Below are 24,669 nucleotides of genomic sequence, written 5' to 3'. Positions count from 1 at the left end.
TCATAATAAATGCCATAAAGGTGTTGGGGAAAAAATTAGCTTTGCTATCCCTTCCACATCACTGTAGCTCAGCCTCCTGTCTCCATCAATACCAGAATCCTAACGACCCAATTTGGCTTTTGTCCAGTGGACTAAGTGGGTGAGTGGGCTGAAGTAGCAACAGGTCCATTTTCCTTTGAATTGCGAGGGATGGACCACCATACACTTTGTTGTTTCTTCCCATTTTCTGACCATCCAAATGCACTATTCATGTGTCAAGGGATCCAGGAATGTATTTTAACATTTTACAGCCTCTTTGTAAAGCTACCTTTTCAATTTTAGAGGAGGCAGTTTTATGACTACCTTTGATAACCATTTAACTATTAAGACCCAAACAAAGAAGAGGAATGGTCAACGGATATCAGGTACTCACAGGCAGCTGGAGTCCCACTTCTTGAACATTATTCAAATTAGCTCCAGGACTCATAATTCTGTGTTTTCATTTATTGCAGCAGTAAAGTAAATGGTTCTTTTATCCGAATGTTATTTCCTGGCTATTAATTCAGTAGTTATTTTGGATTGTGACACTCCTCTTTGATTTAGGGATATGGCACCTTATAAATATTTAAAAGTTCAAGACTGACACTTGGAGAAATTGAGTTTGATTTGTTTTGTTAATATGTTATGGCTAGAATAATTATAGGTTTGGAAGATGTAGTCCCATTCTTTTCCTCAGAAGAACAAAGACTTTGGTGATGGAAGGCTATCCCCAAATCTTTCACAGACTCAGGATGCCCACTGTTTTAACTCTCCATCCTCTAGGATTTGCTCTTGCACCCAGGATGCATGGGTGAAAACTACCTGTACTTCTTAAAATAGCTGAAAATGGTCATTCCTGAAAGACTTGGAACTTGTTCTGCATCTACAAGTGCCAGCAAGGGTTTACAGCAGGGGTCGGTATGATCTATAGACTGGTATGATTTAACTGTGGATCAATCAACCTATTAGGGGAAAAAAGACAAGGTCAGGAAAGCTGGGTCTTGGTGAACCAGAGGTCATCCTGCATTTTTCAACCTAATGTTCTTATTTCCTTTCCATTAACATTTCATAATGAAAAAATGCCTATATTCTTTAATTTTTAAGATAATTAAGTGAATTTAGTGCCTTTGAAGGGTGGAGGATTTATAATGGCATGAGGGAATACACTATTAATAATCTACAAGACAGAGGCCACCTGGAGAGCAACAAAGCTGTCTCCATCACCATTTCTGCTCCTCAGGTGACAAACTATAAGAGGAATCGGCCTTTTGTATCAATTCAGAACCAAACTTATATCCTGAAATCAGAAAATACCTGCGTCCTTTGGAACAGGGCCTCTGTCTCTTGAGAAGTGATTTTTGGTTGAGTTTGAATTTTAATTTGAACAAATTACAACAAGAACACATCTTTCTGAGAACTCGATGTTTTCTCTATGCAAAATTTTGGAAACATGGGTGGGTTAGCAACCCTGTTTAGTCATCATGCTGTGACTAAAGACCTGACAAGATAAATTTTAAGAAATAAAAGTTTTTTGGGGGATTTATGGCTTACAAGGTCTCAGTCCATAGACCTCCAGCTCCATTCCTAGGGGCATGAGGTACGGCAGAACATCGTGGTGGAAGAGTGTGGTAGAGGAAAGCAGCTCACATGATGATCAGAAAGCAGAGAGAGACTCTACTCAGCAGATACAAAATATATACCCCAAAGGCACACCCCCAATGCCCATCACCTTCAGCCACACACTACCTGCCTTCAGTTACCTAATTCACTGATTGGGTTAAGGCTTTCATAACCCAAATGAGTTATGAGACATCTGATATCTAAACCATAACATTGGGAGATACCTATCTAAACCATAACATTTCACTCTTGATCCCCCAAAACTCATCTCAGAATGCAAAATACATTTAGTCCATTTCCAAGAGTCCTTATAGTCTCTAACAGTTCAAGCATTGCTCAAAAGTTCAAGTCCAAAGTCTCCTCTGAGACTCAAGGCAAAATTGCACCAGGAGCTCCTGTAAAAATCAAAGGTAATTTACAAGTACCCAATATATAAAGGTACAGAGTAAACACTTCCATTCAGAAAAATAGGGGTATAGAAAGAAGGGATGGGACCAAAGCAAGACAAAAATCCATGCAACCAGCAAAACCACAGTGGTGGAGCTACACAAGCCCTTTGGCAAGAAAATCAGGATGCCATACGGATGCTGGATGTGAAGCTACAGGATCTGTTTGCCCATCTGGCAGATCCTGTAGCTTCATGTCCAGCATCTGAATGGAATCTTGATTTTCTTGCCAAAGGGCTTGTGTAGCTCCACCACTGTGGTTTTGCTGGTTGCAGACCACTCTATTGGCTTGCTTCTCCTCAATTACTGTAGCTATCCTCCGCTGACCTCCCATGTTACTGGCATTTCTTAATCTTGGGGGTCTCCACTACAGCTCTGGCTTTCTCCTCACATCCCCACCCATCACCCTCTTAGGGGTTGCCTCCAGGGACTCTGACCCTGCTGCACTTTGCCTGGCCTCCCAAGCCTTCCTTTGAAATCTTGGTGGAAGCCTCCATGACCTACTAATTAAAGCATCCTGTAATCCTGCAGAACCAGTACCATGTGGTTGCTGCCAAGGTCTGCTGCCATCTCAAGCAGTAATCAAGCTTCCAGGAACCACAGCTGAAGCAGCTCTGAGTGCCTGGGTGGCTGAACATGTTGAAAAAACTTCCTAAGCACCCTGTGTAAGCACTGGTCTCTTCCCAAAGGAATTTTTTAAAACATTTATTTTTTAGTTGTAGGTAGACACAATACCTTTATTTTATTTTTATGTGGTACTGAAGATTGAACCCAGTGCATCACGCATGCTAGGTGAGCGCTCTACCTCTGAGCCTCAATCCCAGCCCACTTCTCAAAGGAATTTTTATTTTTACTCCCTTGAGCCTAAGATTGGTCCAGTCTTGCCAGCTCCTGAGATGCCCTTAAGCCATCTTTCTTATTCTCTCTGGGCAAAGTCTAACATTTCTTCAATGTGGTAATTTCTTTAACAACTACAACTTCCTTAGCTCCAGTTTTACTGCCACCTTTCAAGTCCAAGTTTTTCGAATCTTTATGCTCTGCTTTCTGCTTCCGAATATAATAATAAACTTAGCTAAAAGCTGCCAGCAATATCCATGCCACCACCTGAATATTATACTGCTTAGAAATTTCTTCTGCCAGATTAAGAAGTCCATTGCTTTTTAAATCAGCCTTGAAGAAAGTCTCAGGACACAGACAAAGCACAGACAACTTCTTAACCATAATGTAACATGAATGGCTTTTAGTTCAGTTTCCAATAAAGTCCTCTTTCTTCTCTGAAACCTCATGGGCCCTGTCTTTTCACAGCCAGATCGCCGTTCTGGTTTTCTGAGCTCCCACCAGAAATATCCATTAATCTCTGCTTACAACAATCTAAACTTTTTCTAGCTTGCATAATTAAACTTTCCAAAAAACTTCCCACAAATTCCAAAAAGCTACAAAAGCTTCTGAATCACATGTCAGGTTAGTTACAGCAAGGACCCCAGTACTCAGTACCAATTTCTGTTTTAATTAGCCTTTTCCCTATTATACCTGAAAGACCTGACAATAAAAATTTTAGACGAAAAGTTTATTTGGGGGCTCACGGCTTCAGAGGCCTCAGTTCATAGATAGCTGACTCCAATCCTCATGGCTTGAGGTAGGCAAAACATCATGGGGGAAGAGTGTGGGAAAGGGAAGTGGTTCACATGATGATCAAAAAGCAGAGAAAGAGATACAAAATGTAGACCCTAGCACCTACGTCCTGAGCAGGTGAAGGAATGAGTTTCCTTTTAGTGGGATGGGCTGACTGAGAAATAAAAGCTAAGAGAAGTAGTATATCAAAATAACCACAGAACCCAGAAAGTAGTTTCAAAGAGAGGGTAGACACTGGCAAAGCTGACCAGATGGGTCCAGCTTCTCACAAAGAAAAAAGTGCACATTTGCTTAATTTGTATTGAAAGACATCAAAGAGATTCTATAGAGAGTTCTTCACCAAACAGGATAGAGGTGGGGGCAGATGGACTGCTCAGTTCCTAGCGGGTCACACCCATCTCTGGTTATGCTTGAGAGCTCTTAGCAGAGCTGAGGGGGAGTTCACTTGCATTTGGTTGATCTATCCTGGTGGAACTGCCACAGAAAGTTGCCAGTACCAGATCTACCCGGTCACTGGCTACAATGCTGAAAAAGTTCCTCACACATTTCATGCATGGTTTCCCACAATACCCAAAGTCATGCCCCCAATGCCTTCCTCCTCCAGCCACAACCTACCTGCCTTCAGTTACCAACCAGTTAATCTGCATCAGGGGATTAATTTTCTGGTTGGGTTAAGACTATCATAACCTAATTATTTCATACCTGAATGTTCTTGTATGAGCTTTTAGGGGGATACCTAATATCTAACCCATAATAATGGGGAGGAATAGAGTTGTTCTGGAGCTTTCCTAAGGAAAAGAAACATGGCATCTGCTGTGGACTGATACAACTCAGTAAGTGTGGTCATTCACAAGGAAACTCACAGGGTCACAGCCGAGAGGAAGAGATCCATGTGCTTTTAGGTTGGCTCATGCATGTAGAAAGGGGACTAAAGATCAAAGGTAGGCTTACCTCTGAGATCTTCAAGCTGACTATTTAAAGTATCATTTAATAAAGATAATTTCAGTGATGTTTAGATAAAGATAGTTCTTTTGTACCCTCCCTAAACTTTACTAAAACAGTAAAAAAAAAAAAGGATTTTTAAGGGCCAATTTTCAAAGCCAATGAGATTGGGATAGGGCTTAACAATGACAACATTTTGGAAATTAGAAAATAGATGGATGAATACTATGAAGGGAGAAAAGGTCAAATAGGATTATCATTAACATCCTCAGAGAGGGAAGAGAAGAAATTGCATCCATGAGACAAAATTGGGGTGCTACTAGAAAATTAAAAGGGAATATCCAGAAAACCAAAGAAAGGTTCTTAAAAAAGAAACTGTGATATTAAAAATATAAAGAGTAGGAAGAGAGGATATTTTTCAAATAATAGATCAAAAAGTAAAATAACTAAAATTTTGGAGAAAGACATAAAAAAAGAAAATGAAGAGAAAAAAAGAAGAAAAGAAGAAATGAAGAAAGAGAGAGAGAGAGAGAGAGAGAGAGAGAGAGAGAGAAGAGAGAGAGCCAGTTTAAAGATCAAATAAAGAGATATGGAAAAAATGAGAGGGAAAAAATCATTGAGTTTATTTTTCAAATTTTTTTGGAATTAAAGGACATGGATTTCTAAAATAAAGAGCTCACAAAGTAACTAGAATTATGGATGAAAACAAACTGATATCAAATCACATTTCATAACAATTTAGGACTCTGGAAGCAGAGAAGTTCCTACAAAAATGAAGTAGGAGAGGGAATTATTTTCAAAGTGCCAGAGCCTAGAATTGCTTCTGACTTCCAAAAGTAACATCTAAAGCTGAAAGAGCATTGCCTTTGACATTCTCATGGAATGATTTCCAACCTAGAAATCTGTGTCTATCAGTAAAATGTGACACAATATGAAAGCATTTTAGATATCAAGTTCTCACAAATTCACATACTCCACTCCTTGTCTTAGGAGCTATTAGAGGATGTGTCTCACCAAAGTGAGCAAAGAAACCAAGAAAGGGAAAGGTGTGGGATACAGACACAAAAGAGAGGGGAAGGCATTCCCAGAGGATGAAAACCACTTTAGACGAGGAAGACAGCTGGTGCACACTGGAGAGGTGCACAAAGTTCCAGGGGCAGTTTCTGCCTGAATTTGATGGGATGTCCAAAGCATCTAACATTTTAAGTTGAGACTAAGGTAACTAAGTTTAGGGACTAAATTAATTGTTAAGTACACAGGTAACTCATCATCCATTGAAAAAAGACAGTTATTAACTCTGTAGAATTAAAAATGTGGTCAAGACAAGGAAAAATAGTCGTAGTAATTTGCATAACTTAGCTATAAATACCCTACATAGTCATAATAATAAAAATGCTGAATATCATCTCAACAAAGTATGCATATTAGAAATTGAAAAGCCAAAAGAGATGGATAGAAGTAGTGTAAGACAGCTTAATCTTCATTTTCAATGGTGAAAAGTTAATAATGCCTTCAACAGATAAAAATCAAAAAGTAAAATTGCAAGCACCTTATTTTGCTAAATATAGAGTTATCTAGATGACTTTTGAAAGTTGTATTTGTGTGTGTGCATGTGTGTGTGTGTATGTGAGAGAGAGAGAAAGAGACTTTGTAGATCTAATCTGCTCTTAAATTAGGTGTGCATTTACAACTTTGGTTAAAAATAGTTTTAAGTAAATAAATAAAGTGCTTGCATGGGGTCAGGGACTCTAAGCAAAGGCACACATATATAAAGAATATTCCATGTTTGAATTTCACAAGCCTTTTAATTTTAGGAGCTAGGCTACGTGGTAACATATTAAACATATTAATGTGTTAATATTAAGCACATTAATATGTTAACATTAAAATGATTTGCTGAAAGATAAAAGGATTAAGTTTTAATGAAAATATACAGTCTTAAGAATAAAGTTTGTCTTCACATTTATATATTCATTATTCTTCCAGTGTTACTAGGAATAACCAATGTTTAGATTTTAGCTTAGAGATATAAACTCTTATGGAGGAACATAGAATTGAGAAGGAAGGATTGATTATTTGGTTTCTGGAATGTTTAGCGTGACCAGGGTTGGATTTAATTGCTCAGCCAAAATAGTCCCAGGGCATAAATTACTCCTAGGGTAATTTATACCCAGCGAACAGACTAGGAATATGAATCCTGAATGGTCTCGAATAACCTGAAAACATAAAAATGACTCCTTTATCAAGAGTGACCCAAAGGACGTGGCAAACCCAATGAAATCAGTACAAAAATAATTTCCAAAGATTTTCTTCCCTCCCCTTTAGGTTTGTGTGGGTCAATTGATCGACAGCTACCTAATGATGTTTTGGAAACCTTGACTAATGACCAATAGTATAATTATGTTGTGATGTTTAGATAGAATGAAGTTAAACAATATAGCGAAATTTACCCCCTCAGTGAAACATAGGTTTATGTTAATCATCCAAGTATTTCTCTTTTATCAAGACAACACATTTTGCACCAAAGATGTGCTGTCTAATCTTTTCTGTCCTCCTGAATATACAGAACACGTGTGTAACAAAGAGCATGTGCAAGCTACAGGATATAAGAATACAAGAAACAAGGCAAAGTGGTATATTCCAACTCATTGTGAATAGCAGCAATTAAAATTCACAGCTGCTAGCTGCCCAGATGTTTCTTGCATTTAGTGCTTTGTAATATGCATCAGAATATATTGCATGACCGCAGTTTCAGTAAACCAGACAGTTCTGTATTCTAAATTCTGCAGACTAGATCTAGTGTATATTTTATCTTCCGATTAGCTGTCCTCCCCATCCCCCTTCATTTGCTTGGGGCATTTGCAGTTCCGAAACAAAAGACATTTACAGCTCAGAGTTTAGCTGTATCAGGGTGTAAGTACGGGTCAGGCCTGATTTATGTGGCACTCCTGATAAGCAGAGGAGGCGAGCAGGATGTGGGGTTTGAGAAAGCTAGTGAACTTGGCTTGACTTATGTCTTTTGCTTGTTTAGGCAGCCAACATCCCTCTGGTGTCAGAACTGGCCATTGATGACATTCATTTTGATGACTTTTCTCTCGATGTTGATGCCATGATCACAGCTGCCCTCCGGATGTTCATGGAGCTGGGGATGGTGCAGAAATTTAAAATCGACTACGAGGTAAGATGTCTTGGGTGATGGAAGGAGTGCACCTGGGATGCCATGTTAGTCATTGAGAACCAAAGACAAAACGGGGATGATAAGTCCTGCCCTGCACACCTCATGGGAGTATCGTGATAATCAGAGAGGGTGTTATTGGAAGGCTTTGATCATCTGTCAAGGCATTGCTTTGATGGTGGGACCATCAAAGATACTGGAAACACGTGCAAGTGCCTGACATAACCTCTCCCTCCTATTTCAGACACTGTGCAGGTGGCTTTTGACAGTGAGGAAAAATTATCGAATGGTTCTTTACCACAACTGGAGACACGCCTTCAACGTGTGCCAGCTCATGTTTGCGATGCTAACAGTAAGTGTTCAGTGATGGTGGAAGGTCACCTCTCATTCATGTAGACCACCAGGCCTTCTCTACATTTTCATTTCTCAGAAAAAAATTGCCATGTGATTATTCTATGGCGGTCCTTACCTGTCCTGGTTGTGAGTGTATATGTTCGGCAACAGTGCTCAGCTTTAAAGCTGTAAAATCATTGACACCTCAAAATAGATGTGACCTCAAAATGTTGACTGAAGCTACTTTTCAGGGTTCTCTGTTTGTAAACTGGTTCTTTTGCAAAAGAAACATTTGGGTTTTCAAAGCAATGGAGATGAGGAATGCAGCAAAAAGATCCTTGGGTAAAACTCTCTGGGCTGCTGGAAAGCCATCAGGAGGCGTGAACATTACCCAGAGGATCATCGAAATCCTGAGAGAAAACTTATTTGGAAGAACATCTAGAAAACCCACAGGAGAAGGAAGGAGTGGATGCTTTGAGGGTTTAAAAGCTCACTAGGCTTATAAACCTGTGCCCCTGGGCTCTAATCTAACCCAGTGATGGTAGCTGGTCTGTTTTATGCAGATAGCTAGGGCAGCCAGCCAGAGGCAAGTCTCGGAATGAAATCTGAAAGCAAATGTTTGTGGCAAAGATCGAAACAAAATCCTCCATTCATTCCCATTTTCTGGCAAGAATTAAGGCTTGTTTTGGCCTTATTTCCACTTGCATTGTTAAACTATCATAAAGGAAAATATATTCTGGCTTAAATACATGGGTTTTACTAACCTCATACTAATATATATACCTATGTGTGCATATGTGCACGTGTGTGTGTGAATATACCTAACATGCAAAATGAGATGTGAGTTTTGGATTCTTATAAAATAAATTTTTAAAAACACTTGTATCTTTACACTCAGTTTAAAATTTAGACAAAAAATCGGGAATTCCAACTGAAATACATTTTCTTTTTCTTTTTCTTTTGGTTATGATTTTTTTCATATCTCTGTTTGTATATAAGATATGTTGACACCAAATTCAAGTCTTCATACATGTACTTTTTATAATGATGACCATCTCATTCCACTATCCTTGCCAATCCCCTTCCTCCTCATTTTCTTTTAGTCTAAACAACAACAACAACAACAACAAAAAAGACTCTTTTTGCTTTTTCTTCATGAAAATTTCTGCCCTGTTCTCTGCCTATTAAAATTTTGCTCATCCTTTAAGGCATTGATCTAATGCCAGTTTTTCTGGGAAGTTTTCTGCTTTCTCCCAAAGCATCAATAATTACTTCTGTCTCTGAACTGTATCTGGTACAACACATCTATCTTTCTACAGTGTATTTTAAGGTAACAATCTCTCATTCTCCTGTAGAATAAACTGCTTGAGAGAAGAGAGAATTTCTTATTCTTTTAACAATATTCACTTATTTTCTCAACACCTTTGTATTGAGGGCCCTGCCAGCACCTTGTACTGTCACCTGCTTGTTAAGTTTTCAACAAATACCTTGGATTCACTTGGACTCAAGTGTACACATAGCATATGAAGATGGGACCAGAATGTCTTCCTTCTCCACACACGGCCTGTAGTTTAGGTCCTTCTCTGCTTAAGAAACAGGCAGATTGGCCTGGAAAACTGGACTGACCTCTTCCTCCTATTGGGTTCCAGTCAGAGCAGCAGTCAATCAATTGTGGACAGAAGATACTTTGCACCATGAAGTTTTATTGCTCAAGTGTCAATCTTGCTTGAAAACAAAAACACCTTCATTTTACTTTTCTTCATCAGATCTCAAGAGACAAGAAACAACTTCTGTGTGCAGAGGTTGTATGTCTGGCTCACAGAGAAATTTAACTTATTAATTGATTGTTTTGGAGAACCTATAGATATATGGAGTTGCCAAAATAAGCCAGCAGAAATCTTGTTCAGCAAAGGAAATAGGAATGCCCATGGTATTGTGAGTTAGAGATGTCAGGGACAAAGCCAAATTTTTATGACAAACATGAAAACAGTTGGGATGTGGGAATCTGGTGAGGACAGCGGGGTCAGGGTGGACATTTCAGAGTTTAAAGAAACATATACTCAGCTTTCATCAGTGAGTATTTTCATGGTATTGACAACTTGATACTTATGAAATGAAAGGAAATAGAACTCTCAGACCCTACCACTACCATGGGGATACTCAAAGCTCACAGTATTTCAGGGGTAAGGTTATGTCTGCTTAGCTGACTTGAAGAATGTCACTGTTAGAAAAGGTTTGGGTTTTGTTTGTGTATTCATACTACTAAAAATAGAACAATTTGCTGTTAAAATTCTCTAAGGAATGTTAGGAAGATCACAAAGTAAAGAAAAAGAAAAAAATCATGGCTTTGAAAGAATACCATAGAGAATATCATTTTTTCTCCCTTATATTGAGTTGTATAGCTGGATCTTTAAAAGTTATTATCTTATACTCATTACGTTTTGTTGAAATTCACAAAGAATTACATATAATAAGTTGAAATGTCAACTTTTTTATGTCTCTAACCCAAGCATTTTTTTCAACCTGACCATGAAATCTGGTTATTCAGACATTTTTAAATTAAGAAAATAATCAAGAAAAAAATAACAAAGCTTACTTTATCAGTGTAAATAAAAATGAATTTAAGTCACTCATCATTTATAATTTTTGAAATATGATCTCAGCCTATGGCAAAATGATTCCCCAAGTTATTTCCATGAATGGGCACTAATGCTTCAAACACTCCTGAAGATTGTTAGAGTCTTCAACTGGTTTTATATCATCAGTGATTCTATTTCTATCAAGATATCTCATATGCTATTTCCATGTGATGAATTAGAACCAAACTTTTCTTATTTATCTGGAAAGAAATATTCACCATCCAACAATCATGGGATGCACCTGGATCAAAAAGCCAGGAATGGTGTATGCACTAAATTTTCCTCTAGATGGTGCTCCAAGGCAAAGTTTCCCAGCCAGTTGCCAGAAAAGACAAAAAAAAAAAAAAAAAAAATCTTTACCAACCTTCCTTAAATGTGTGGCTTTTCTCCTTGCACAGGAGATGCTGGGGCACACTCCCCACTGGGTAATAAGCGCTTTTCTTAGAAGAAACACCGACAATGCTGGTCTGTTTAACAAGAATCTCTTATCAGGATGGGCTTGTTTGATGACAAACCTGAACGCCTCCTGGTCCACTGGCTATTGGCATAAATAATACTGCTTTCTCCATATGACCTTGAATCCCTGGTTGTGTATTTTCATAAGCCCATTGTCTCTGGGAGTGGGAAGATGCATAGTTGTGTGCCACTGCCAAGCATATTTTGGTACCATGAACAACGGGGCAAGCAAATTGTAAATATATTTACCAGTTTCCTAACCTTTAACCCTAAAGGGATTTCACACACAGAAAATTAATGTATTGACTCAGAATTATGTTTGCAAAAATATTCAGGTTTATGGCTAGGTAACAAAGTGGCTTTGTTTCTTTAGAAATTAAAAGGAATAAAAACAACTATTTTGTAGCACAGGCTATTTGATATAAAATGATGGACATATCTAGTTCACTGGTAACCACACCCATCACTTGTTAATTTGTTGAATGTATCTGGCCTGGATTTTTAAATTTATACAATGAAAGCTTCAATATTATTTTTTGCTTTTAAAGAGATATTTAAATAGTTAGAATTTACCAAACTTTGAATTCCTCCAAAAACCACCAGGAATGGGTAGTTCCTGTTATTATTTATAGTTAAAATGAGGAATAAAACCCTGCAGATCAATGGTCAGTATACAGATTCTATTTATAGAAATATGTAGAATAAATATCCAATCAAGCACATGCCTAAAGATGATCGATATATTTCTTTTATTCACAACATAGACCAGATATAGGGCTGTGCTTTTGTTTGTGTTCTATAAAATAAAAGGCATGAAGTGGCACTAAGGTTGCAGAGATATTTTTCAGTTTTATAAATGATGTATGAGCTCTGACAGATTTTCCAAGGGGGAAGAAAGCTTTCCTTAAGAATCAGTATTCTTTACTATCCCATAAATGTACTCATTAGCACTTTGGGCCATGCCCTGCATCCTGTACGGGCTCAATAAAGATTAATTGAATGAATGAATTTAGTTTAGGGTAATATTATTCAAGGAACCATGTTTCTCGGTGTCCAGTTTAAAAAAAAAAAACTATAAAATGATGAAGCACTATCACTGCTAGAAATCTTGTTCTTCCTTCATATCACAGTAAGGTTCAGCTAGGGTTCATATAGAATATTATGATCTTACAGAATTCACTGGATATGAAAATGGAAGAGCACATGATCACATTAAAATTTATGGTGGTGCCGGCGGCATGGCGCTGGTGGGGAATTGCAGTTAAACACTAATAATAACCAAGTATCACGGCAAAAACATTGACACCCCCTGACATTTACTGGGGGCTTCTTAAATCTTAAATGTGGAGGTAACGTGTTTAAGTCCATATTTGTGTTGTCAACAAGGTTATTTTCAGAGATAAGCCAAGCCGTCTTGTTGATAATTCAAAGTAGAAAGCAGAAGGGACGTTTAGGAGAAAATCCATCCTGTTCACCAGCCAGAGGATAATGCCTTGTCCACTGTCCGCAGTTTTCAGAAAAAAAAGAGTCCTTGATTTTTGAGGTAGAAAATTTCTTATGGAAGGAAATTACAGAAGCACAGTTGGGTCTCTCCTCTTTCCCTCCAAGAAGACAGAACCAATTGAATTTTTAAATAAAATACTTTCACTCAATAACCAGAATCCTAATCTTAGCAGAAATTAAATTCCCTTCTAGATTGTAACACTGGTGGGATACAAAGAGATCTAAATGTTTTGTTCTGTAACTAACTATAGCAAGGTAGCAAGCAGTAATTTATATTTATAATCATCAAACATCATTTGCATTTCCTTATCAATGTAAGCAGCAACTAGTTATATTTACTTTAAAAATGGCAACATTATCATAAAAATATAATAAAATCTGCATGTTAGAAAAACCTATTCTTTCATCTTCATATAGGTATAACCTAAAAGATGGCAAATCTTTAATTTAGGAAAAGGTGATTTTTAATGTTCTTGCCAAATGTCAGCACTGGGTACTGTAAATTAACTATGGAGCTAATCAATTTGAATACTATGTTTAAATTACATTTAGGACTCCTATCTTTTCATCATATAAGAATGTTCCTATTTTTATTCTCTCTGCCTACATCTCAGAGCCTCAATTAGGCACTGTGGGCTTCTAGCTGACATTCCCTTTATCCACATTTATTTTATAAAAGGAAAATGGCAAAGCCACACATAATTAAAAACCTGGTGTGCTAATAACCAAACATACAATTGGGCAGAAGGATAATCCAATCCATTTCCTCTCACAGGAGAGTAACCTCCATAACTCACTTTAAGCGCTGCCATTCATGAGTTATGGGTCATTCCCCTTCTAGTGAAAATAAATTCTCCCGCACCATCAGCCCGAGCTGGGTATTTTTCTTAGGACATGTAAATTGGAAAAGTGTATGAACATAATCGTGTCTGGTGTTACAGGGAGAATATGAGCTCTTGCTCATGGACAGGGGCTTGTAAGGAAATGTATGTGGTTTTGGGACCGGGACTGCCTAGTTACAATACAGAATTTTTGATTAAAGTGAATTTATTCTTGAGATTTTTATGGTGTTGGTAAACTGCTTAATCTGTCGCTTTGTATTTTATGACGCCGGCTGAATCCTTCAGGTCAGAGAGATCCAGCAGCAGAGCCACAGTCGTTTATCACGGCCTCCATTTTCCACAGTGCATGACTGTGCAGTGGCACTTTCTTAACTGAAACCTGGCACCTAAGGGTGTTAAGTTAGGAGCTTTAAAAAGTTTTGATTTTTCGTGGGTCTCATGTTTAATCTTGGCTCAGTGATGTTTAATAAAAATTAGGGTGAGTTTGGCAGAGGCCTCATATTCTTGAAATTCACCAAACTAGTTTCTCACAGCACTTTAGAGATCTGTCTTTCTGCACAATTCATGTGCACCAAGTGATCTGCTTCATTTTCTGTGCTCACAAACCGTATGTTGTATTATATTGAGTTCAGTAGTAATTTACCATAGATAGAATATAAACTGTATTTCTAAACATGGACAAAACATCCTGTCTTTATCCTCAAGGGGGAAAAAACATAAAACACATATATTCTCAAAGTTTGAAAGCTATGTTCCCTAAGAATTTCATTTTCTTTTTCTTTTGTTTTGCTTAATGCAGTAAATGTGCTACGTACGCTATGTTTGCTGTATTATCTTAGTTGAAGTAAAAGCCTCAATTTTCTCAAGTCTTTTTCTAAAATTTTATTTCATTTTTATTGACAAGTATTATAGGTATCTAATTTGAAATTTTCCTTGTACTATTTGTATGTCTTTTAGCACATTTGATCAAAATATGAGAGCAGAGGTAGAGATATATTGACCAATTTTTATTTGTCCACATTAGGGATTCTTGAGAATGAAATGAAGAGAGTTGACTTGCTTTGAAATATGCCGTAGGTTTGCTTTGAAATATTCTAGCAAACAAAACACTGCATGTGAAGAGACAGATGAAATAGGATTGATGAAACTGGATTCCTGTTGCCATTGGCTAATGAAAACATGGCTTTCAATATTGTCTTCTATTTTTTGTGTCTTTTAACTTCCCAAATAAAGACTTTTAAAATTATGTTAATAAATAGATTAAAAAATTAAGTCTTGGAAGTGGTTAAGTATAACTAAATATAATCATCTAAATGAAGTTTAGTTTTTTCATTTATGCACAAAACACCCACTCAACACATACAATTGTACTAGACAGGCCCCTGTTTCTGTCTGGCCTTGCTGAAATTTACATAGGTAAGCTTTGTAGCATTCTTTGATGTTAAGAGTTATCATATGCCCAAAACATGCCTTTGGGTTTTATGATTTGATGATAAGTGCCTTTAGGAGCTTCTGGTTGTAAAAGAAAGTCAGGTGTAGACTATAAGGTCTTCCAGCTCTGAGCTTGATAAAGAAAGCATCACTGTGGACTTAAATATTTAATTAATGCCAATATTTGGCTACATTCCTCTTAAGAAGAAAGAGGAGCAAATTTGATAAAGCTCTCCCACTCCCATGGATAACTGGGCAAGCTACAGTTGGTTGAAATGATGTTGCCTTATCTGAAAAGGAGCCTGTAAGCATTTCAGTGCTGGAAGGCATCCCCTAACAGCTGGTAAGGTTCTGGTCCCTGGACCCTGAAATGAATCTGAAGTACCTTTTTTTAAGCCATCAGACCCAAATATTGGCAGGAAAATCTGGTTACTATCTTTCATCTGGTTGGGTGTTCCCCGCTCAGTAGAGGATTGTGGTTGATTGCTGCTCTTCTCCTCCACGTACTTACATCACACGTCATCTGTAGTTGGCAAAGATAGGATCTTTTTTTTTTTTAAAAAAAGAATGTAGGTTGTGGAATCAAACAATATAAATTTACTTTTAAATACCTTTAGAGACAGCCTCCCTCCTCCCCAGTAGGCAGTTGAAGTCAACTTCCACCCTAACACTTGAGAAAATCTTCTGCCTGCAAATCCTGGCTTTGGAGCATATGAATAGTTTATACTCTTCACCCTGCCCCTCAGCTCATGTATTGAGAGGTTGCAATTGTATCCAAAAGCCAATGAATTATACCCCCAAAAGCAGAATGCTTTGCTTGCTGTAAATGCATGTAGAGCCCAAACATACACCTTAACATTTTTTTCACCACCTGTATGCCACCCCGTGACTGGTATATGTGCTGAACTAGAGATGGGGGATGATTGAAGACATTCCTCTTAGAGAACCATTCATCCCAGTTAGGAGACCTAATTTCATAGACTCCTCATGTTAAGACTCCTCATGTTGAGAGTGGCCTACCAGACCTGGGCAAGCCATTGCCACTGCAATTTGGGATCATTTATGGTGATCTTGTATGTAACATTTACAATGAAACCCTCAAAGAGCACGTTTTGACTGAAGTACATTTGACTTAGTAATGTAGAAAACAAAGCTTCCGACAGTAACCCTGCAAATACTGAAAATTAAATGTTTCTTATGTCAATACTGCTCTTCACCCCACAGTTCACAGGACCTCCAAGTTCAAGCCATATACACCTGGGTTAAGACATGACAGCACAGATTAGGGATATGGTGTGCAGGTTCTTCTAGAGCAGGCACTTCCTTGAGAATTGTGTCTTCCAAAGCCATTGTAATAGTTTGAATAATATTCTTTGCTCTTCTTGTCCAGAAGAGAGAAAGAGGAAGGGAAGGAAGAAAGATAGCACTCCTCCTCCCCCAACCACCATGCTGTTGCTCACCCTCACCCAGTCCACCAGGGTTCTGCAGTAGTGCCTGCACTTCAGCACCTTCAGTTTGGCATTTCTGCTACCATTTGGAATCTCTGATACATCACTGAATTCCCTTCCTTTCAGTTTGCCATCTGTCAGATCTCAGAGTCAACAGGATGAACTCCTAAAGAAATCCCTCGTCATTCAGTGCCTGCAACAGGTTCAAAAAGAGATGAGAGGGTAGAATTTCTGGCATCACTTTCTTAGATTACTGTGCCAGGGCTGCAGACATGACAAGGGCGTGCAGCCCACATGCATCTTCTCCAGGAACAAAAGCAAGAGCAACCGGCCATTTCTACAATTACCCTCTTCCACAAAGGACCCATGTTGTGTTGGTTTCTCATTAGAAAAAGGCCCGTGAGGTGCTATTGAAGTGTGACAATACTGCATGTGAAGCAGGAACCAGAATCCTGGTCATGTCCTTTACTGGCATGTCCCTGGTTCCTGGAGTAGCTTAAGTGCTTAATAAATATTTGCTCAATGAATAAATGAATGGACTTTTTTCAAAATGTCACCTTTTATTTCAAGTTAGGCCAGTTTGGTAAAGTATGACTTTATTCTTAAACAAACAAACAAAAAGAACTTACAAATACACACAGAGTATATGCATTTTACTGAGTAAATGTTCTTTATGGAAATTTGAGTATATAAAGGAAAAATTTTGTCACCTGTAATCCTGCTACCCATAATGTTTTGATATATATCCTGATAACCTTTTTCTAATGCATATATTTAGACATTTTATAAAATTAGGATATGATATACAAACTACTGTCTCTCTTTAACTAAATATCTCTAACTAAATATCTAGTCAAATGACCATATTTAAATATCCAGCCTCATTTATAAAGTATTGTATATCATCAGGTACACCGTGGTGCACAAGAACCATGTTTAGATAAAAAAAATTGCCCAATGGCTCTGTAATATCAGCCTAGTACTAGTGTAACATACTTCATGGAATAAAGCACACACCAAATAATTCTTTAATGTTCCATCATCTCAAAAAGTATTGAAAACCTGCACAAGTAAACCATGTAGAGGCTGGATAGCACAACACATAAGAACACAGTCTCAGCTCATGAGGCAGGTTGCCTGGGCTCTAGTCCCACCTCAAATGCTTTTCAGCCCAGTGATCTTGTTCTTCAATATCCTCATCCATAAAATGGGGAGATAAAAATGGCATCTACTTCAGAGAGTAGTTGTAAGGATTAAATGGGTTAATGATTTTAGGGTATTTAGAAAAATGCCTGGCCTATACTAAGCATTATAGAAGGAGTTACTGTTGTTAGTATTATCCTAAGACTCATTTCTCAAATATACAAATTTCTTGATACAGAACAGGCACTTAATAACATTTGTTAAATGAAAGAATCCTCTATAACACCAGTAAGTGTTCATATTACAGCCAATATTTTTGTGTCTTTTGGGACTCAATAGAGCCACAAAATGAAGGTCACTTTTCTCTGGCCATAATATTCCTCCATTCACTAGTAGTACTGTCAGCTTTGAAATGGTGGTGTATCCTAGCTGGCTGAAATTTTATGTTAGCTAATGACATAAATTAGTTGGTACTCTCCATGACCCTGAGAATCAGTCTTACTAGTTTGGGTACTTCGGAGATCTTGTTACTCCGTTTGATATAGCTGGGGATGGGGTTATCCCAGCCCAATGAAGGACTTTCCCTAAAGACCTGCTCAGCAGGTAGTCACCCTCTTTTCTGAAGAGGGTAACAGGGAACCAGGTCTATAGGCTCTGTTTCCTTACTTAGACATATTGCATTCACGCCTATATTCCTGATACAAATCATGAGGGAACACAAGAAAGAAGATGATTAACATAAACCTCAACAAAACACAATTGCCGGGTGAAAACAAAACAGTAATAATTTTGTTTGGAAGCAAAATAGTACAGTAAATGATTCAAAAGTGGGATAAATGCATTAATGTATGCCTCCTGCCACCTTTCTGTTTCCTCTTGAAGGTGTATTATCTTTAGCAGGCAGTTGACTTTTTCTACTCAATGTGGGTAAATGTGAGTCTGAATGGATAGGGCCAGAAGGAAGATGGATGAGGGTGGGGGAGGGGCAAATGGACACTTAGTGGCAGGTGGACACTTTTCAGGCCTGATGATTCTCAGAAACCATTTACCAGGCAGCTTTAAATCACAGTCAAGAGATAGGTGCTGCTTCAGTAACTCAGGTATCACAGTTGAGAGGCAAATGTGTTTTGTGGGACTGTGAGTATGTTTTACTTCAGGGATTTGCTATTCGGAGATACAGAAATGGGATCTATGGTCTTTGAATACTATAAATTATTTTTGAAATTCTAGAAAGACAGGCCATGCCTTTCATCAAATTCTTAAAAGTGTCCATGACACAATAATTTAAGAGCCTGATGTTGGATTTCCAGGGGAGAATAAAAAGGTGAGACTGCTAACTGATGGCTTCAAAATGATTTGGGATGTTGATTTTGAACCTATTAGATGGCATTTGATATTCACTTCTAACTAAATATCTAGTCAAATGACCATATTTAAACGTTACCCTTTCCCTAATGCACTGATTCATCGGCTAATTCTAGTCAATAGCATTTCACAGGCAAAATCTCTAAATTTCAGTGCAGCCTTGCTATTTTAAGAAACTTGTTTTTACGGTACCATAATATTATTACTTTATGATAGACTTTCAGGATTTACTTAGCATTAGTAAAACCAAGTCCAATGAAGCTGACTAATAGTTTCAAGGTAACATAGATGACAGAAAAAAAATACATTTATACCTCTTTCTCCTTTCAAAAAACCACTTTCTAACAAGAACAGAAATGTACATAAATTCCCCCTTTCATGGAACCATAACATATGAAGGCAGAAAACAGAGAGGATGGTTCATAATTTAGTGGAGAAGAGCAAGAGTGGAAGGATTGGAAGAAGGGGCATACATGAGAAACAATGCCCCCAGACCCTGCCTCAGCTCAGGAATAGAAGGCCTCAGATATCACAAAAATGGGCTAAGGTGGGATAAGGGTGCCATGGAAGCAGTGAGTCCCCAGGTCCCCAGCTCCTCTCCATGTAGTAGAGGTTACGCTCACCCCCTACTTGTACAGTAACCAGCAGCCAGACTAGAGGACACCAGCAAAAGAAAAGTCAGGTCATCCTGTGGTGAGCCCCAGAAGTCTGTAGGCACTACCCGCACGCAGGTGCAGGGTGAGCTTTGTATCACTTTACTCTTAAAATGTGCATTGGAGCAGAAGAAAACAACTGAACAACTATTATTAGTATTTTCAGAAAGAAAAAAGAGATAATCCATCCATAGGAAAAGAACAGAATGCTGTTAGAAAAGGAACAGGAATAAATTCTTGTAAAATAAAAACTTCTGGAAAGAAAGAAGAAAAGTCTGTATAGAAAATGGAGCTGGGTGCACGCCTATAGTCCTAGAGGCTTGGGAGGCTGAGTTCAGAGGATTGCGAGTTCAAAGTCGGCCTCAGCAACTTAGTGAGGTGCTAAACAACTCAGTGAGACCCTGTTTCTAAATAAAATACAAAATAGGTCTGGGGATGTGGCTCAGTGGTTGAATGTCCTGAGTTCAATCCCCAGTGCCCCCCCCCCAAAAAAAAGTAAATGGGAAAGAAGAGATTTTTAAAAATAAGGAAATCAACACAAGAAGTCCAAGATTCAACCAACTGTAGTGCCATTCAATGAGGACAAGAAAAATACTGAAGAGAAAATTAACAATAAGAACAAAATTTAAAAGCTGATGTGCTGAAGAAGTAGAACATGCAGATTAGGTTTACCATGAAAACTGATTGAAAAAAGTCTGAAACCAAACATACCTTTGTGAAATTGATGGACACCAGGAATAGAGAGAGGATTCTAAAAGAAAGAAAATCAAGGAACACTGAAAATAGGCTGAGGCAGGAGGATCCCCAATACAAGGTCAGCCTGGGGCCTGTCTCGAAATTAAAAACAACTGGGAATATGGCTCAGTGCTAAACCACCCTTAGCTTATTAGGAATAAGAATGGTATATTCTCAAAAACAACTTTGGGAGCTAAACAACAACAGAACAGTCTTTTGAAATTCTGAGTGAAACTATTTCAACCTAGAATTGTTAGGCTAAGTAACAAGTGAGTACAGCAAATAGAATATATATATGTATATATATATAATTTATTTATTTATTTTTTAATCTGAAAAGTCCCCAAAACAATTCCCCCAGTGAGGGGAGGGTGCTTTCTCATGAATCCACTGGCAGATGTGCTTCTGCAAAAGAAGAGATTGAGGAAACAGAAAGGTGTGTAATGCAGGAGATAAGAGATCAACCCCAGAAAGGGAAGAGGAACCCCTGAAAGAACATCAGGGGAAGCCGGATCAGGTTACTCCCAGGACAGAAAGAATCAAATAAAAGTGTGACACTTTTGACTCTTTGTGTGTTGAGAGGCATTTTACAGAGTTTGTGGGTGAGAAGACTGAGAGTTTTCAAAGAAATCCTCATTCCAGCAAGTGAAGACATCACTGTGTACTAGTTGCCACAGCAGTGAGCCATATCTATAGGGTGATATCAGGAAACCACTGTGCATGGATCACCCTGGGAGTGTGAGGGGAGGTGCAGGGGGACATCATCTCCTATCTGCACTAGTCGTCATTCCTGGTTCAGGACTGACTCTGGCAGAACTGCTCCTCTCTGCCCTGTCCTATGTCCTAGCTGTGACCCTTGGGCATAGGACATAGCCTCTCTCTGACTCAGTTTTCTCATCTAAAACTGGGGATAAAGACAGTAATTATCTCAAAGGACTGTTATAAGAATTAAATAAGTTAAATAGCTAAAAGTTCTTAGGAGAAAATCTGGTATGTAAGAAGGACTATGTAAGTATTTGGTGAATAACCAAATGCTAATCATGTGTGTATAGTATAGAGAAATATGATGGAAAGTCTACCCATTTAGGTTAAAAAAATTAAAAGTAGATGTCTTTGGGCATCAGAAAAGGGAAAAGATGAGGGACTGTTGGCTTCTGGTTTTAAGTATTTCAGTATGATTCACTTAAGAAAAAAGAAAAAAAAAACTTTGCAGGTAATATTTTAACTAAAATAGTTAAACATAGAAAAACCAACAGCTACCAGGAGTGGTGGAACAGTCCTGTAATCTCAGAGACTCAGGAGGCTGAGGCAGAAGGATCCCAAGTTCGATACCAGACTGGGCAACTTAGCAAGATCCTGTTTCAAAATAATAAATAAATAAAAAGCTGGGGATGTAGCTCAGTGGTACAGTGCCCTTGGGCTCCATTCCCAGTACCACAAAAGTAGAAGAAGGAGGATGAGCAGGAGGAGAAAGAAGAAAAGGAGGAGGTGAAGAAAGAAGGAAGAGGAAGAGAAGAAAGAGGGAGGTAGGAAACAGAAAAAATCAGCATCCAGTTTCAAACTTTGAAATGAAGGGCACACATGAGCTTGACATGAACTATTTGATATTTCCAGATCATTTCTTAGCATGCCCATATTCCCTTTTGCTATCCAAATGAAGTTGTATGTTTTTCTAAATCTAGCAGAGGACCCAAGTCAATTTTTAAAACTAAAATTGTCAACACAGGAACCTATTATTCAGGGTTTGGGTTTTTTTTGTTTGTTTTTGTTGTTGTTGTTTTGGTAATAAAACCCATTATTTTCATTATTCTAAGAGATTTCATTATTCTAAGAGAAAAGTCTTACTTACAGTTATTCACCAGTGAGCCTAGATCTGGGAGAAAAAAACGCATATAAAATGTGAAGCAATTTGAATTCTGTCTTCTTGCCACCTGATGACGATTTTAATAAGTAATGAAATGGAAGACTTGCAAAGTAAAATGCAAGGTGGATTAAGAAAATGCACATACCTGCCTTCCCAGAGGTGCACTTCCTCTTCTAAACTAATAAAAGGACCAGTAGGAACCAAAGAACAATTGCTGCTCTTGTTTATGTAATTGTACCAAACTGCTTCCAAAAGAAATCACATCACAGCTATGAGTTTCACTTGTGCGGCTAGTAGAATCAGGAAAAAAAAAAAAATAGAATTCCAAGTCACGGTTACTCCACTTGATCCTTAATCTGGGCTGCCTAATCCTCTGCCAAATTCAAGTTTCCAAGGCTTACACTGCTTTATTACCTGTCTGCATTCAATCTGTCCACCAGCCTAATGTGAATTAGTTTAAGATAATTTCCAGAATGTCATCATCTAACAATGTGAGTACTTCTAAGCTGTTTCTTTTAATATAATAAAATATTTCATTATTTTTTTTACCTGCTCTCATTTGAATGGCATCTGGGTGGGTACATCATTCAGTTTGTATTTCATGGGCTTCTACCCTCTACAAATGGACATGATGATCATCATTAAACTGTACAATAGCAAAATGCACTCTGCCTGGGTGTTTGCCAAACTGTTGCTGTATCTGGATAGGATAACCTCCTCTCTTAAGAAGGGAACAAAATAGTCTGAACTTTGTCCTGGTGTGGCAGTGTGGGCCACTGTGACAGCAAGTTAATTCATCACCATGGGGACCCGAGGCTGTGCCGCTGACCACTCAACTTACTGTCATCTAAGAGGGTGGCAGTTAATCATTTCCTTAAATGATGTGGGTATGATAACAGAGCTGATGGTTGCTCGGCCCACTAACCTTATCCGTCCTCCCTGCCCCCGGTAGTGACTGTTGATGTTTTCCCCTTCTTTGCAGACCGCTGGGTTTCAAGAGATTCTGACCGAGGTGGAAATTTTAGCGGTGATTGTGGGATGCCTGTGTCATGACCTGGACCACAGGGGAACCAACAATGCCTTCCAAGCTAAGTAAGTGTTCTAATTGTTGTTATTTTAATGCATTTGCCTTTCTGTTCCGAGCCAAAGGTGACCAATGCTAAAGAGTAAAGCATTAATTTCTGGCATCAGAGGCCAAGGCCACACAGGCTTGGGCGTGCATGTCATGGGGCCCATCCATCTTTATAATTCCCTATTCTTCTTTTAATTGCAAATTTGCCCTTCATGTCAGGCTTGTTGATTTGGTCTGTCTCTGTTGACCTCAGTCAGAGAACCAAGCTCGGATTTTAAAGGGTCTACTGTTTTCCCTTTCAGAATATTTGCCCTCATGGTGTGACATGCTTCTACTCTCAAATGTGGTTTTAGACTATTAAAATAAAAGCAGTCATAGGGAATTTTATGAAGCAAAATATTTCTTCCTCCTCCAATATAATCGCTTCCAGGGTCCCTTTAATGTTGGATATGTATAAACTGTAGTGAAGTAAGCCACATGTAGGAGTGTAGTCTTTGCTCTTTTTGTCTCTATTCCCATGGAAAAGTAGAAAGCAGACAAAAGAATTGCATAAATACAGGGGTATTTGACCCTCACATCATGTGAATGGATAGAATAATCTGTCCCTAAGCAAGTTGTTGCTTGAAGGTGCACACTGTGGCCAAAGCCACAGAACTTAGGGGTGCTGGAAATAGGACCAAATCTCAGGTCTCAGGATTCTGGGATTGAGGGTTCAATTTTCAGTTCTTTTTTTACTGTCTATCTGCAAACAAAATGATACAGGAGATCAAAGGAGAGATCAATAGAGAGAAAAGTTTGGGGACAGGGAGAACAGAGAAGGCTGTTAAGAAGAAAGTGAGATTCACTTTCAGATGACTGATTCCAAAGTCCCCAGAAGAGGTTGAACTCTAGTATCTGAAATTTCAACAGCCTCCTCTGTGACAACAGATTGCTTTCCACTTGAAATTCATCCCTTGAATTTCAAGGAATTTTTGGTCCCTAAACACCAACTTTTGGAGTCCTGGACTCTTGCTTGTGCTCCTAGTCTAGCAGATAAATTTTAATTTTGTGTCCTTTTCTATTCATCCTACATCCTATAGCCCACAATTCAATATATGAATTCATATATTCACTTTTCAAGATCCAATATCATATATTTCTTGGCCCTCTGAAGGTTTTGTGGCATCCTTTCTGGGGAAAAAAAGAAAGAAAAGAAAAAAAAAAACTTATTCAATCTCACAATTCAATTTCTTGCCACTTTTCCTAGACTCGTAAAGGCTTTGAGGGGAAATGTCACAATTGTGAGAGTCTGAAACACATCAGAATCTATTCAACCAACTCAGCTGAGTGCTCAGCATTCCCTGCCAATCTTT

The 24,669-nt window shown here is 38.3% G+C and overlaps 1 protein-coding gene across 1 annotated transcript in view; it reads left to right on the top strand.

The window, feature by feature from the left end:
- Pde11a (phosphodiesterase 11A) overlaps positions 1-24,669 on the top strand; it is a 381,530-nt gene that overhangs the window by 278,954 nt on the left and 77,907 nt on the right. Inside the window, exons 11-13 of the mRNA XM_046447555.2 lie at positions 7,690-7,836; positions 8,078-8,185; positions 23,228-23,337. Coding sequence (XP_046303511.1) covers positions 7,690-7,836; positions 8,078-8,185; positions 23,228-23,337 — 365 coding nt within the window. The remainder of the gene's footprint in view (positions 1-7,689; positions 7,837-8,077; positions 8,186-23,227; positions 23,338-24,669) is intronic.

Source organism: Marmota monax, unplaced genomic scaffold (genome assembly GCF_021218885.2).
Source record: "Marmota monax isolate L192 unplaced genomic scaffold, Marmota_monax_Labrador192_F-V1.1 WCK01_AAM20220418_F8-fsc00007, whole genome shotgun sequence".
NCBI classification, from domain to species: domain Eukaryota; kingdom Metazoa; phylum Chordata; class Mammalia; order Rodentia; family Sciuridae; genus Marmota; species Marmota monax.
Note: the sequence above shows the minus strand (reverse complement) of the source record. Positions and strands in the feature narration are given on the sequence as shown.